This window comes from Phodopus roborovskii, unplaced genomic scaffold (assembly GCF_943737965.1).
Source record: "Phodopus roborovskii unplaced genomic scaffold, PHOROB, whole genome shotgun sequence".
NCBI classification, from domain to species: Eukaryota; Metazoa; Chordata; class Mammalia; order Rodentia; family Cricetidae; genus Phodopus; species Phodopus roborovskii.
Genome location: NW_026126603.1, coordinates 4,469,901 through 4,485,047, shown reverse-complemented (window position 1 = coordinate 4,485,047; position 15,147 = coordinate 4,469,901). Strand labels below are relative to the sequence as shown.

The 15,147-nt window shown below is 37.4% G+C and overlaps 1 protein-coding gene across 3 annotated transcripts in view; it reads left to right on the top strand.

Annotated features, from left to right (window-relative positions):
- Positions 1-15,147, top strand: part of Inpp4b (inositol polyphosphate-4-phosphatase type II B) — a 330,540-nt gene that overhangs the window by 149,293 nt on the left and 166,100 nt on the right. For all 3 annotated transcript variants that reach the window (XM_051205838.1, XM_051205837.1, XM_051205839.1), the window contains one exon: positions 10,773-10,920. In XM_051205838.1, the coding sequence (XP_051061795.1) occupies positions 10,773-10,920 (148 nt within the window). The remainder of the gene's footprint in view (positions 1-10,772; positions 10,921-15,147) is intronic.

Below are 15,147 nucleotides of genomic sequence, written 5' to 3'. Positions count from 1 at the left end.
GCATTTTTGGGGGGCTTACAATTCCAAAAAGGGAAGAGTCCATCCTGCTGAGGTGGCATGGCAGCATGGTAGCCAGAGAAAGACGCTGAGAGGTCATATCATCAACCCAAACAGGAATCATAGTGAACTAGAAGTATGGTGGGGCTATACACACTCAAAACCTACCCTCAGCCATGCACTTCCTCCTGCAAGACTGTATCTCTCAAAGTTTCATAACCATCCCAAACAACTTTATCTCTTAAAGACTAAATGTTCACACACTTTAGTCTATGGACAACAGTTATCATTCAACCTCACTAGTGTGTGTCTTATTTTTTAATTTAATCAGAGTGGTAGTAAGAAAAGTAAATTTCTTTCATGTTGGGGAATTGGGAGTTGGGACAATTAACTTGGAACTTATAGAAGTGTAGCTGGTAGGATGTCTTGCAGTCACTAGGTTTGGCTTTCCTGTCTAGCTGCTTAATACAGGCACCTCCTCTGCTTCTCTACCTCTCTGCCTCTAAATAGCAGACAGGTTTCTGTAGTGTTGGGAGATGTATGCCTTATTAAAGCAAGAGTACAGTCAAGTTCCCAGAGCCGGTGTCCACGCCTAGGGCTGCCAAACAGTAAGGTATGCCTAACTGGTATTTCAGCCTTTGCGTGTTAATGACCAAAGTCTCCTGAGCAGTCTTGAGTTTCCCCTGGGAAATCTTGTTCTTCCTTGTGTATGATTGCATGTGTGGCTGGCAATGCTTACCTCTGCATGCATGTTTCTAGGCCAGCGGTGCCCTGTAGGTGACTTCCTAGATTGCTCTCTGCTTTATTTGTTTTGAAACAAGGTTTGACACCTAATCCAGAGTTTCCCTTAGGCACCAGGAGTCACCTGCCTAGTCTGCTGTGAACTTTTCCACAGTGCTTGGGCCACAGGTACATTCAGCCACTCTCAGTGCTTTCATAGGAGCTGAGAATTCAAACCAAGCCCACAAATCTTTCCCACACTGAGCCATCTCCCCAGACATGGCTTCTCTTTGACTCTCAAATGTGGGAATTGAATGCAACAAGCACAATTTTGTTTTTGAAAATGTCTCATCTTTTTCAAAGCATCCCATGAGCATGTTCATCTGATGTACTTTCTTGTGGAACAAAATACAAAATCTTAGTTCATTATAATTATTTTTCAAGAATTCTCATTTGCATCGAAAAGCTTTTTTAAAAAATGAGAAGACAATTTTATTTAAATTAATTAACAAATATGTATACATATTTTGTATTTTTAGAGCATAATTTACTCTCTGAATCTTATTATTAAGATGTTAAATCGGACTGGCTAATGACCCTGTTATGAATTTATGACTGTCAGCAAGCGCTAATTTTGATATAGCCTCTTCTTTGGATAGGTCCCTATATATTGAGTCATGAAATTAGCCTTTGTTCTTTAATGACTATGGTCATGTTGTACCTTATGATGGCACTTCCTTTCCTATTCTGAGAGGCTGTATGTATCAAACAGTGGTGATTTCTAGAAGTGTAAGTTGAATCTAAACAGATATAGACAATATGCCACTGTCATCGTCAATACACACAGGCTATCTTTGTATTTAGGAAATTTACTATTATCATTATTTGATTCAGAGGTGAACCACAACCTTTCTTCAGAATAGGCCACTTTGTTTTTCATGAAAATGGTGTTAAAGCACTTTGTGCTCTTACTTTGCAGGTGATGTAGATTGACAGCTTGTACTGATACACTGCTTCTATCTCTTCATTTTAATCCTATCACATGCATTAACTAACATGGGACCCTTAAATGAGGCAAATTGAATTTCACATTGTTTAATAATAACCCCTTTCTGCTGGCATGATACAAATCTTCTATCTTGTAGAACCTGACTAATAACATTTTGATAAAAATAAAATTTAGTTACTAAATAGTGGTTTTCAGTCCTGCTGAATGCACAAGTTTAAGATTTCAAGTGAACCTGACAAAACAGTCAGTTCTTTTACATGGTATTTTATTTAATGGTGATTCCAAATTAGAGGGGTAAGGATGGAAAGAGAGGGGCAGGGGTGAAGATGAAGACAGGAAATTATTATTTCAGCTTCCTTGAGAAGCTCTAGAATATACATACATACATACATACATACATACATACATACATGTGTTACATGTGTGTATGTGTGTGTTTTCTCAATGATACTCTCTTAAAACACAAGGCACTCTAGGCTAGCTTTCTGGTGATGAGGATAGTCCTTAGCCAGGAATGGGCACACATGTAGATAGAAGGAGCCAAGAGCAGCAAGGAGCTCAGAAGTCCCAAGAGCAGGAACCAAGATGTGAGACACATTCTTTGCTCTCAAATGCATGTCTTTCTAGTACCAGAATACCATAGGAAATTGATATCAGCTTGTCAAATGACCATGGACACATGATCCTGCTAGATTGTACACTTCAGATCTCAGATAATTACACTTAAATTTGAATATTATAATATGTTTTTTTTGAAAATCTTTGTGAAATTCCTTTGTAAGTGTGTGTGTGTGTGTGTGTGTGTGTGTGTGTGTGCGCGTGCACATGCACATGTGCACATGTGTGCATGACAGAGCCTTGCTCTGTAGCCCAGGCTATTCCAGGACTCACAATGCCTCCACCTATGCCCCTCTCCATTTACTATGGTTATAGGCAGGTTCCACACTAGCGATTTTTTTCTTTTTTTCTTTTATGTATTTCCTTATGATTTAGTTGCATTCACAGAAATGCACAATTAAATAAACATTGGGGTAGTATACATGCTCTCCATGATTAAGAATACCTTAAGACTGTAAAATATTCACCCTGTTCATTCTGGGTGCTCATGGATTCCAGCCAGATATCAGCTCGCCAGCATTTTAATGTTTCATTTGTTTTCATGAAGAACTAAGGCAGTTACCTTGTCAATTCTGAAGTAACAACATTTTATATCATAGATCCCGTTATTCTATTCTATTTCAAATTATCTGTTTCTGTGTTAATGTTACTATGTAATTACAAACCTTAAGGCCATTTTGATGTAAAACTCTGATCCTTATTCCTTTGACTTCCTTATCTTTTAATTAGTTTATAAAATAATGGTTTTCACTATGACGTCTCCCATATTGTACCTTGTTCATATTCAGCCTGCATTGTGCCTTCCTGTGCAGGCCTTCCCACTGTCCCTCACTTCCCTCAAAGACTCCCCTCCCTACTTCCAAGGTTTCTTTTTGTCTCTTGCCAGATATCTTTGTCCTTTGTTGTTTCTAATAATCTAATGTAATCAATTCAACATGCATGTGGGGACTTTCCAGCTCTTTTCACTTAGTCTGTGCTAATATATTTAGGTTGTTAATCAGCTTCATTTTAAAGGGCAAATCTCATCTAATCAGTGGTGCCATCTTTTAGATGTCTTTTATACTTCACCTCTGTGTTCTGCTTGTCTCCTCTCTTGTCTACCTCAGATAGACTAAGATAAGGAATGTAGGATGATGAAATCTCAGCAGGGGAATTTGATGGAAAGATATGCAGAGCACAATCAGCTATGGTTACTTTTTCCACTAATCTGAGGCTCTGTGCTCTAATAAGCAAGGCCTTTGGTTTTGTCCTTTTCTCTTTCCTGTCCCGCTCAGGCCACACAATGCCTGGTGCTATCTCTCTTCTCCTCATGGGGAAAGAGAGGATGGGAATGGGTGAATGGTATTTCTGTACAATGAGCCCCAAGTACTGCAGCAGATATAGGGAAGAACCCAACAACCACCTTCCCCTCACTACACTCCGAAGGTGGCCCCCATTCCCATGATGACACATAGCAGAGTGTAAGCCATCCATTACTGTGACATAATTCTTGAGGCAATGAATTAAAAGGAGAAATGTTGTTTTTATTCACAAGATCAAGTGGTATCAGTTGTGCTCAGTCTCTTATTTGAGTGAAACACCATGGTAGGACCACATCATGGAGCAAATGGCTGACAAAATGAACCAAGAAGGAATAGAAGAGGAAGGGAAAAAGACAAGAGACAAGCAACTGGCATTCTCCATTTCCTTTGAAGGGAATTTCACCAGTCTTCAGTGACCTAACGATCTTCCATGTGGCCTCATGTCTTAAGTTTTCTATTATCTGCTATTAGTAACACCTGAGGGCTATACAAGGACCTTTAGTAGACATTTATAACATCTTCACCGTCAGAACAGTTGTATACTAAGAACTATGGAGTGTGTGTTGTAAGAATGAATTTTCTGGCAAGGCAGGGCCCGCAGCTCTTGAGCCCCAAATTAAACACACAGAGGCTGTATTAGTTATAAATCTGTTGGCTGGAGGTTTGGGCTTCTTATTGGCTAACTATTTGGTAATTACTAACCCATAACTACTAATCTATGTGTTTCTACATGGTCTTATCATACCAGAGAATGACTGACTCATGTCCTCTCTTCCCAGACTCACATGATGACTCCTTTCTGCCTACACTTCCCAGAATTCTCCTTGTCTGCAAACCATGCCTATCCTTCCTGCCCCGTTACTAGCCAAACAGTGATTTATTCATTAACCAATAAGAGAAACAGATTTACAGAAGGACAACTCCATCAGCAAGTTGTATAAACATGAGATGTCTGTTGGATGAAAACAGTAAAGACTGAGAAAGGCTTCTCAAGTGTTAGCTCAGTAGATGTTATAGGAAGTCTAACTGAGGCTGGTAGAAATCAAATGCTTTGGGTAGAGGCATACTAATAATTAGTTTCCTCTGCATGAAATGTGAACTGCCTTTGAATTTTTCCAGTAGCATCCTGCCCTGACCATTACAGAATGGATAGAGCTGAAGCATACTGCTTCTCCTTCTCTGACTACCCAAGGTCTAAATCCTAGTTCTATAGACTGAATTCACCAAGTGTCATCACTGGAGTCATGTATTTTGTTTATTCTTTATCAGGACATCCGTTATAGTTTTGTGGCCTTAAATCAACTATTGGAAGACGAAGAGCCCATGGATCTGGTTGGATGAGAGAAGCAATGTTGTCTAATTTAGCTTAGAACCTATTTCTATGTAGCATTCTTGTTTGTGATTGAGTGATGGAAACATAATTTAGATTTCATAACAGGTCTAAGAAAATGTCACTGCAAATTTCTTGGGAGCTTATTTTTACCACTGAGTGTAAAATTATGTTCATATTCATGTGTCTGTGCTTGGGTGAGTACACTTGATGCAGGTCTCTAAAGTTGGAATTGCAGGCAGCTGTGAGCCATCTAACATGGGACCAGGAGACTGAACTCAGGCCCTCTGGAAGAATGGTAATCACTCTTAATCACAGCTCCAGCTCCAGCCCTGGGAGCTTAATCTGTGAACAATTTGTATCGCAGGTGTTGCCTTTCACAGAGCTGTCTCTCTCCCATTTTTCTGCTTCTGCTTTCTAAGCTCACTTGTCTTGTTACTTCCTTGTCTTGTCAGCTTTTCTATTATTTCTGTTTAGATTGTTCAGTTCTCACATCCAGTCTTAATAAGAGCTGAGTACCATTTCAGGTATGTGTAAATCTAAAATGATTTTGAATACCATGGACATTCATCAGGATCTAACTGAATTACAAGGACACACTCTTATTAACATAGTGCAGCATTTCGAGAATAGGCAGAATTTGTACAATCCAGCTGTAAAATTAAACAACTGTATAATTTAAAGTATAGAAAGAATGGATTCCCTCCAAGGCCCTATTTTATATTAAAGTGATTATTGTGGAAGATCTGTAGTCAATGACATGAGTTCCTGCTTAAGTCAGTCATTTTTACTTCCTCCTGACAGCCATGTGGGGTATCAAGATGAGCACAGATGTACTTCCTCTGGAGAAGTATATGAAGACAATGTAATAGAATAAGTAATAGCACATTCTGCTGGTCCTTTGGATCCCAGGTCACATGACCCAACCCTAGTTAGCCCACTGATTACCCCTCATACTTCTTGATTTGCAGAAACAGACTGGAGGAAAGCATCCCTGGTGATTCTGATTTGTCTTTTTTTCCCCAGGTTGCTGGAACAGAGGGCTTTTTACATGTTATCTGTCTTGGTTTTGTTGCACATTTCCTTGTCATCTTTGAAATATTCAGAATTGTCAAAGCTTGCCTTTTATAATTGATGAATCCTGTGGAAAGCAGGTGGCATGCCACCTTTTAGCACATTCCTGTTACAGAGTCTGGGAGAGATGACACCAACATTTGAATAGAGATACTAAAACGACAGAAATCTTCCATTTACTCTCTGCTCTTGTACTTGCCTGGGGCTGGACCTCAAGAGGATAATGTATCATTTAAAATCTGGACCAGTTTAGAACAAAACTCATTAAGTTATCATAAAACCCTGGCACAATGCAAAAACATCTCAAGAGCTTTTCTCTCTGTAGAATTTGTCATATGGTATTTTTAACCATTGATTTGGAAAAAGTATAATAAATATGGAAATGGGGATACACATAGAAATCTTTAAAAATGAGTCATGCAGGACTGGAGAGATGGCTCAGTAATTAAGAGCACTTGCTGTTTGTTCTTGTAGAGGAAGTGGGTTTGCTTCCCAGCACCCACATCAGGTATCTCACAACTGCTCATAACTCCAGTTTCAGGATATCCAATACTTTTTCAGCCTCCACAGGTGCCTGCATCCACATGATGTGTTTAAGTGCAAATGTACTTGGAGTTTTCTTTTGGCCACCAACCAGCTTCCCAAAAAGACATGGAGACTTATTATTAATTATGAATGATTGACCTTAGCTTAGGCTTGTCCCACTATCTTTTATGAATTAATTACATAGTTAAATACTCTGCAATATAAACAAATGCAACACACAGGCAAGCACATATACAGATATACATAGAAATAAACAAATTGCACAGTCAGAAACGCATAAACAAGAGGCATAGTGGAGATTCAGCATTCAAGATCCTAGTCACATGTGCACTTACACAACTGGAGTATGTGTGTAGAATGTCTGGAGGAAGAGTTGGCAGACACACTCAGGATTTAGGTTCATTGCTGAATGTTTGATGCACAAGTCACACGGCTCCCTTTTATGTGAGGACATGAACCACTGCCATTATAGGCACAGTAAAAATTTGAGTTGAGTTGAGATCATCTTACCTGTATTTTTTTTTCAATTGTCCAGAATGTTATCATGTTTAAATATCATGCACCAGTCTATGGTATTTTATGGTATAGAATAAATTGGTATCCTTCTCTGAGACCCATTCATAAAGGAAAGCTGTTGGATTAAATTGACTTGCAAAGAGGATCCCATGACACATTTCCATCACTGTGACAAAATATCCGAACAATTTAACTGGAAGGTTGATTTTGGCATGGTCAATTGGCTTCAATGCTGTTGGGCCTGTGGCAAGACAGAACATTATCTTGAGGAATGTGTGATAGAGGAATGTGTGATATAGGTCAACTCATTGTAGTCAGAAAGCTGAGAACTTGAGGGAGGAGTGAGTTCTGGTAGTTTCCAGAGCGATTCTACCCATGATCCTGCCCCCTTTCCACAGAGCTAAGTCTGACAAGTGAGCCTGTAACACACAAGGCTTTGAGAGTCATTTCATATACATGACATGGCACATCACATCTGTGTTCTGAGAATGACAAATATATACAGTTTGGTATTGCATTGGGAAACCTGAGTCTCACATATCAGCACCCATACTACAAAAATTACATAGGAGACATTCTTGGAATGGTTTTCTTTCATGATTAAGTTAAGAATTGTGTGTGCTGTGAGTGTGTTTATGTGTATGTCTATGTGTGTGGGTATTTGTGTTTGTTTCTGTGAATGTGTATGTTGTATGTGTGTGTGTTTTATATGTATTGTAAATGCTTGTGTGTATGTATGCGTTTGTGTTGTGGGTTTGTGTGTATATGTATTGGTGTGTGTGTTAGTGTGTATTATGTGCACTTGTGTGTTTATGTTGTGTGTAGATATGTGTGTGCATATGTTTTGTGTATGGTGTGTGTATGTGTTTGTGTATATTTATATGCATGTGCTTGTGGTTGTATTAATGTGTACATTTGTATGCATGTATACATGTGTATTCATGTATTTATGTTTGTGTATATTTACACATGAGTTTGTGTGTAAATGTATGTGTGGATGTGTGTGTGAGTGTGTGTGTGTGTGTGTGTGTGTGTATGTTTGTGCACTTCGTAGTTGTTCCAAGTTGCCTCCTACACCAGCAGAAGCTCTGTGGAATCTATGGATGATATATGTAAAGTGGTCAGAGAAGTGTCTCTCTACTGTTCATTAATCAAACTGTCCTTGTTTTCAGCTTTAAAAAATTTCAACACAAGTTTATATTTAGAAAACTTGAAAAGCATTGAAATAAAAATCAAACAAGAAATCAAAAGGTGAAGGACTTGCTTGGAGCTCAACAGAGACAGTGGAAAGCTTTATATTTTCTGACATAACTCAAAATATAAATTTTATGAAAAAAATAATTACTGATCTTTAAAGGGCAAGAAATATCCAAGGAGCCTTTGTAATTGTTTGGGAGAGAATGATGCTTTGTAACTCTGAGAAGGGGAGTTTAAGGCACATCAATGAAGAGGTTACATAATAACTAAGGGATTAATATTTTCACACATTAGTACTTTACATTTCAGATTTTAAGGTTTGTTTTCACCACAAAGAAGCATTACCTTTTTAAACTCAGTATGTGTATGCAAATTTATAAGGTCTTACCAAATACAATTTAACCAGAGTGGCATTTTCTTGAATCTATTATATTTTTTTTCTCCTCTCCTTTTCTCTCCTCTCCTCTCCTCCCCTCCCCTCTCCTCATCCTTTCTCACTTCTTTTCCTGTCTTTTCTTTTCTAACTCTTAGAGAAATGTTAATAGGAGTGGTAATAAAAATTTTAACACTTTAATAATGAATGAGATTATGTAGTTTCTGGCTATAAGCTTTTCCTTATTCTTCCTTCAGGTGGAAAATATAGTAAAAATATAGTGTTGTGGTATAATCACATTGATAAAATTTAAAGTAGTCATGAAAATATTAAAAAGATGGTCTCTTTGAGCATACATTATTTCTAGATGTTAAGTTGTTTTCTCTCATTATCCTGAAAGCTGCTGCTGCTTTGTGTCTTTGTCAGGTTTGTAGAGGATGAGTCTTCCATTCATGGCATGGATACAGAAGTCTTTTAGAAGACTTGAGTTTGCTAATTTGAGAAAGAGACATTTGGAGAATTCAGAACTGTGTTTATGGATGAGAGCTCTCACTGCGTTAGCATGGGGAACTGAGTCAGATCCCAGCATCCACATACAAGGCCAGATGTAGCCATGTTTCTGCATGGGAAAATCTAGTGCTGGGAGGCAGGAGAAGATATAAGAGGATGGCTGGAGACTTATGCCTTCTAAGCTTAGCTTCAGTTTCAATAAGGGACACTGTCTCCAACTTAGATAGTCAGTGATAAAAACAGGATACCTGATGTCCCCCTCTGTCCTCTGAAAGCACATGCACAGGTGAACATATGAACATATAATACATGTACATGTCATATATATATATGTATATATATACACATACATATATATGTATGCATACAAACACATGGACATACATACAAAATAAAAAATGGCATTTAGAGTCAAGATTTCTGGTAAGATATATACATATTCATAAGGACAATGTTCAGAGGCTTTGAGATGGTTATAGATGGATGGGTATACATATTCTCATTTCAAAGTTCAGGAAATAAATTTCATCTTTACTCAAGTAGCAAATGAGATTTGGTATTCTCATAGAATGTTAAAGATTTGAAAGACCTTTTCAGTGTTATGCTGAGAGGACCTAATCTATGTGCTATGCTAAGAATTGTGTAAAATCTGATAGATTCACTTCAACATTAACTACTAGTTTTAATTGGTACTATTGGTAAACTGGAGCTGACTCACTCTACATACTAAAGTTGTACTGCCCTTTAAGCGTTGGTGTATGAGTGTTAAAATGTTGTCATTGCCCAGTAGCAACTGGAAGAGCATTCTGTCCTCAAATGTATGATTTGGAAATGTGTTGTGAGTTTGGGATTCATGAAAAAGTATCACATACATTGTTAATGTATGACCCTTCCCTCTGCTACTGAGTTCTTGGTTGTGTGACATAGTTACTCTTTAAATACTGGCCACCTACACTAAGTAGTATGTCTTTCCAATGTCAAAGATCTGCTTCTGATAACATATGGGTTCAAGAAAGAGTGCTATTGACATATTGACACTTGAAGATATGTACAATATTTTTATATATCTTAAAACAAAGAAATAAACTTTTCTGCTATATAAAAAGTTTAACTAGTAGGTCCTTTGAAAAGAATTTCAAGTATTTACAAAATAACATGTATATTGTCTTTTACCTAAATACATAAAGCTAAGAGCAATCAGAGAAGGCTTATACATGTACTCCAAGTGTATTTTATGTATATATACTTGTATTTTCATCTATATTTATAGATGTGTATGTTTAAAAATCATTTGAAATGAATAGGTAGTGAAGCAGTACCATTGTAGCATTTATTAATTGAATTTTCAGGTATGTTTATGAAATTTAAGAAAAACTATGATTTCCATAAGCTAACACCAAAATCTGATGTAAAAAACACAATTCTTAAAAATTCAAGTTCAATAACTGATTCGGATAAGCAGGGTTTTGTGTATTAAATGAATAAGCAAAATGTTGCCCTGGTTGGTGGTTTTCTTTGTGAGCTTTTCTTGACATGCATTTGCTTTTAATTTAATTCCCACCTTTCTTTCTTCTTGCCCAGTGTTAAAGAATCCTGTGTGCAAGTTATATAGATTCCCCACATCTGACAATAAGTGGATGCAGATCCGCGAGCAAATGTCAGAGAGCATTCTTTCTTTTCATATTCCTAAAGAATTGATTTCGCTTCACATAAAAGAAGACTTGTGTAGGTAAGAGAAATTAATCATCTCTCACATTTCTTTTCTGTGTTTTATCTAAAGTTATATATCATAGATATCTAATATGTTATGTTGTTTGGAGAACTCAAATTGAGAAATGGTTACATTGAGTAATTAGTCCATTACCTTTCATATCTGCTAATGATGTTAAAGTTGACCTCAACCGCCTTTTTACTTTGCCAATATGGATAATATACAATTTTAAATTGTGGAGCTCTGGAGATAGTTTGAGTTCTTTCTGTGAAGCATAAGACCTGCTTGGACTCCCCGGTGGCCCTAGTGGAAAAGCAGGTAACAGACTGGGAATTCCTGCACTAGAGAGGCAGAGACCAAGGAGCACTGGAGCTTGAGGACCAGCCTGGCTCGCTACCTGGTGAAGTTCCAGGTTCTGCAAGAGATTTTGCCTCTAACGAAAAATATAAGGTCACTGAAGAAAGCTCATCTGCACATGAATTGTATTCAAATACAGGAATACAATGCTACACACATATAAATTGCATATATGATACATTTTTGTATCTTGATTTGCATTTCTTGTGTAAAGCTTTGTAGTGAACCAATCCTACAAGCTCTTATTCATGTCTTTACCTACTTGAATTAAAAAAAAGAGTAGCCTTGTGTATGGACTATGTTACTAAGCAAAATTTTCAACACTTGTTGACCCAAAAACCATGTAAGACATTCAATAAAATAAGTTAATGGATAGTATTTCTTACAATGAAATCAAAACAATTTCTGTAACAACACAGGAAGATCTGTGAGTTCATTGGTTGGTAAGAGCATCTCTGAACCATGACTAATTACATAATCTGATTCTCTGCATTTTAAACAAACCTGTAATGATTTAATATCAGAATACTGTATCATACAAAACACATCTGAAGTCCACAATCTCAGATAATCGTCAGTGTTTCCATAGTTTTGTAATTCTATAACTGCTGAAGCATACAATAGAGAGTAGACTGTTCTGTGCTTGAGTTCCTGTTTCATGCCAACAGCCATACACCTAGGACTAATGATGCTGTGCCATTTAGTAGACTCTGCAGTCCCCAGAGATTCCAAGTTGACCTATGCCAGAGATAGCTCTCAGAAGGGTGGTTAGAGTAGAATAAATACACCACTATTGTTTATCAGAAAATTAGGAGTGTTAGAATAAACTGAAACTTATGAAAAATTTAAAAAGTGTCTTGGATTTAAAGAGACTGGTGTGGGTCTAGAAAAACAACAACTGAAAGGAAGACAGAGAGATGGGTGTTTAGGGTTGCTGGATGAGGAAAACCAGGCCACAGAAATAAGATCACAGAATGGTACTCAGACCATGGGAAACTGTGGTGCAGCCAGAAATCTTCACAGACTATGAAGAACCAGCTACATGTACAGTCAGGATGGAATAAGGAAACGCTCTAAGCTGCCAAATTTATCGCTACAAGCCACCATAATTTCTGTCGTCTTGTAGTGTGCCCTCATTTCCTGGTTCCCTATTTTTTTTGTATCTTTGCTGTTTTCTAATACGTCTACAGTAAATGCTCACTAACACATGTAGAAGACTGTTGGAAAATTTGGATGGAGTCCCAAGATGGGCACTGGACCTAGGGCCAAGGATTGATCTTGTTCATAAAAAACAAAACAAAACAAAACAAACAAACAAAGAAACATAAAACCATGTATTTCAATCTTAGGAAAGTGAACTGTATAAAACCTGATATATTTTGAAAACTGCCTGGGGATAGCAAAGATTTGCCTGCTCTGAAAAACTTTTGCTAGTACCAGTACAATTTTTATATAAATCATTTTTTGTTAGAACTTGTTAAAAATTCAAATATCAACCTTTAAAATGTTGTAAAGGAAAAGATAAAAAGAAGCATTACAAAAGATTCAAAAGGGAAACAAGAGAGCAACCACAGAAAGGGAGTCATCCATCTGTGTTGTATAGGGAGACAGAGTCACTAGGAGCATCATCAGTCCCCAAGAAAAGACCATAGGAATAATAAAGGATAAGGAAATGATTAATGGCACAGAACATTCAAAATCCAAATAAAGCCCTCTATGCCAACAGAAAAGACAAGGCCCCGAGTGTCCTTTAAATCATATGGAGGACAATTGTGAGACATTCTTCCTGAATGCTAATTAAAGGTATAGGCAGTAAAAGAGGAAGATAACAATGATGCTGGATGTGCAGGTCAAGAGCTGGAAGCAGCTAAAAGATTTTCAATATTCTGAGGGAACACAGCATGTGTGAAATCTTGCAATCAGCACACATGGGTTCCTGATTCTACAGTGTTTCTGGTTACTGTAAATGCTAAAGCAGGCTGCCCCAAAACTGCTCTACAAGATCTATTGTCAAGCCCCAGTGCAACAGTATTTGATATTTTCTGAGAGAAGAAAGATATGATCCTCATTATTATTTAGAAACAAGTTACAAAGTTTTTATGAATGAAGTTTATGGGGATAACATGCTTAAATATGTAGGATCTTATGAAAAGTCATATGTAAATCTTCCTTGAGAAACCTACTTGAAGGTATGTCCAACTGAGAAAATAGCTTAAGTGAAGAAATCTATTTTACTATACTTTTATAATATAAGTCTATTTGCATATCACATTTATATAGAACATTGAAATTAAATTAAGTGTTGTAGAGATGACTTAGTCAGTAGTATGCTTCCATGTAAAGCTGAGGGCTTAGGTTTGGATCCCCAGCATACACAGAGAAAGCTGACTGGGTGGATGTGTGTTCATTGTCTCAGAGATAGGAGAATGGAGGCTTGAAGATGACTGGAAATGGTTGGACAAAAAGCCTAGCACAGTCACTGACCTCTGGGTTAAGTGAGGAGTTTCTTAGGAGATAAGCTGGGAAGTGGTCGATAAAGATGCACAAGTAATCCCTAACTTCCACACACATGAACACACATGCTATTTAAATGAACTTTATAAGGAATTCTTAAAACATTTTTTTAATCAAAGTAAAATCTCCCAGATATAACTGGGCTCTGAAAGTCTTCTTTCCCAAGCCCAGTGGCAGATGGATTCTTCCTGACTTTCTCTGAAGACTGAAGCATCACTGATGCCATTCTTCAGTACTTGTGAGCAGTTATAAAACATTTTATCATGATGCTTATGGAATTATTAAGGGAAAGGTCACGACTTTTTTTTCAAAATAAGTTATCTGGGCCACTTAATATGATGGCCTTTTATATCGCATCACTATTCTTTTAATGAAAAGTAAAAAGATAATGACATTGTATCCTCTATGAGACCTGTAAAACACAGCTATGTATTCAGCTCCACAAAGAAATGGCAGATAGACAAACAGATACACAGACATAATCAGACAGTCATATACACTTTAAAATATAATTCAATAAACAGCCTTAGCTCAATTATAAATATTTTTGTGCATATCACATGTGTCATATACATTTATATTTTGTGGAAACTCCACAAGGGCCAGTATAAATATTTTTGTCTTTTCTAGACAAATGTTGTCTCTGCAACTTGGCCATGCTACATTAGCAAAAGCAATTAAGCAGCCATTGACATTTGAATGAATAATTATAGTTAAATTTTTATCGGATTTTATTGAGAAAAGCAGAACTTGCTTCTCAGATCCCAATGTGGTGAAGTCACAAGCATAGTCCTCAGTGCCTAACACAGGCTTTATTAAAAATTCTTTATATGACAATTTTAATCTTTTTACCTCTGTTCTTAAGGTATACATACCCTCTGACAGCACAGCACAGTAGTTCTTAGTTCTGTGTTGCCATATCTCTGCAGGAGCATCTTGACAGTCACTTGAGTATAATTGATGAAGGGAGTGAGCACAGGGAAACTAAAGGTCTGAAATGGGAGTATTTGAATGCCATCTTTATTCAGCACAGTAGCTAAGCCATGCAGGAGACCGGCTGGCAGAAGATGACAGCTAGATGATTGTTTCCCCTCCCACCCCATGGACAACACGGGCTGTGTAAGAACTCTCAGGGACATCACATACCCCCTGAGGACTAGTGGAACCACTGAAGATCCCACCATTTCTGGTGTAAGTATATGAGGAAGACCAAAGAACTACCATGGATAAGCAGTTTGAGATCAGATGTGAAGATAGGCACCACTAAGATGCCATGACATTATCTAAAGGGCCAGACATGGCTCTCTGTGCTTACAAGTCATCTCATAGGACAAACCACCAGGTAATCAAAGATACTACAAGGAGCCAAGTTTC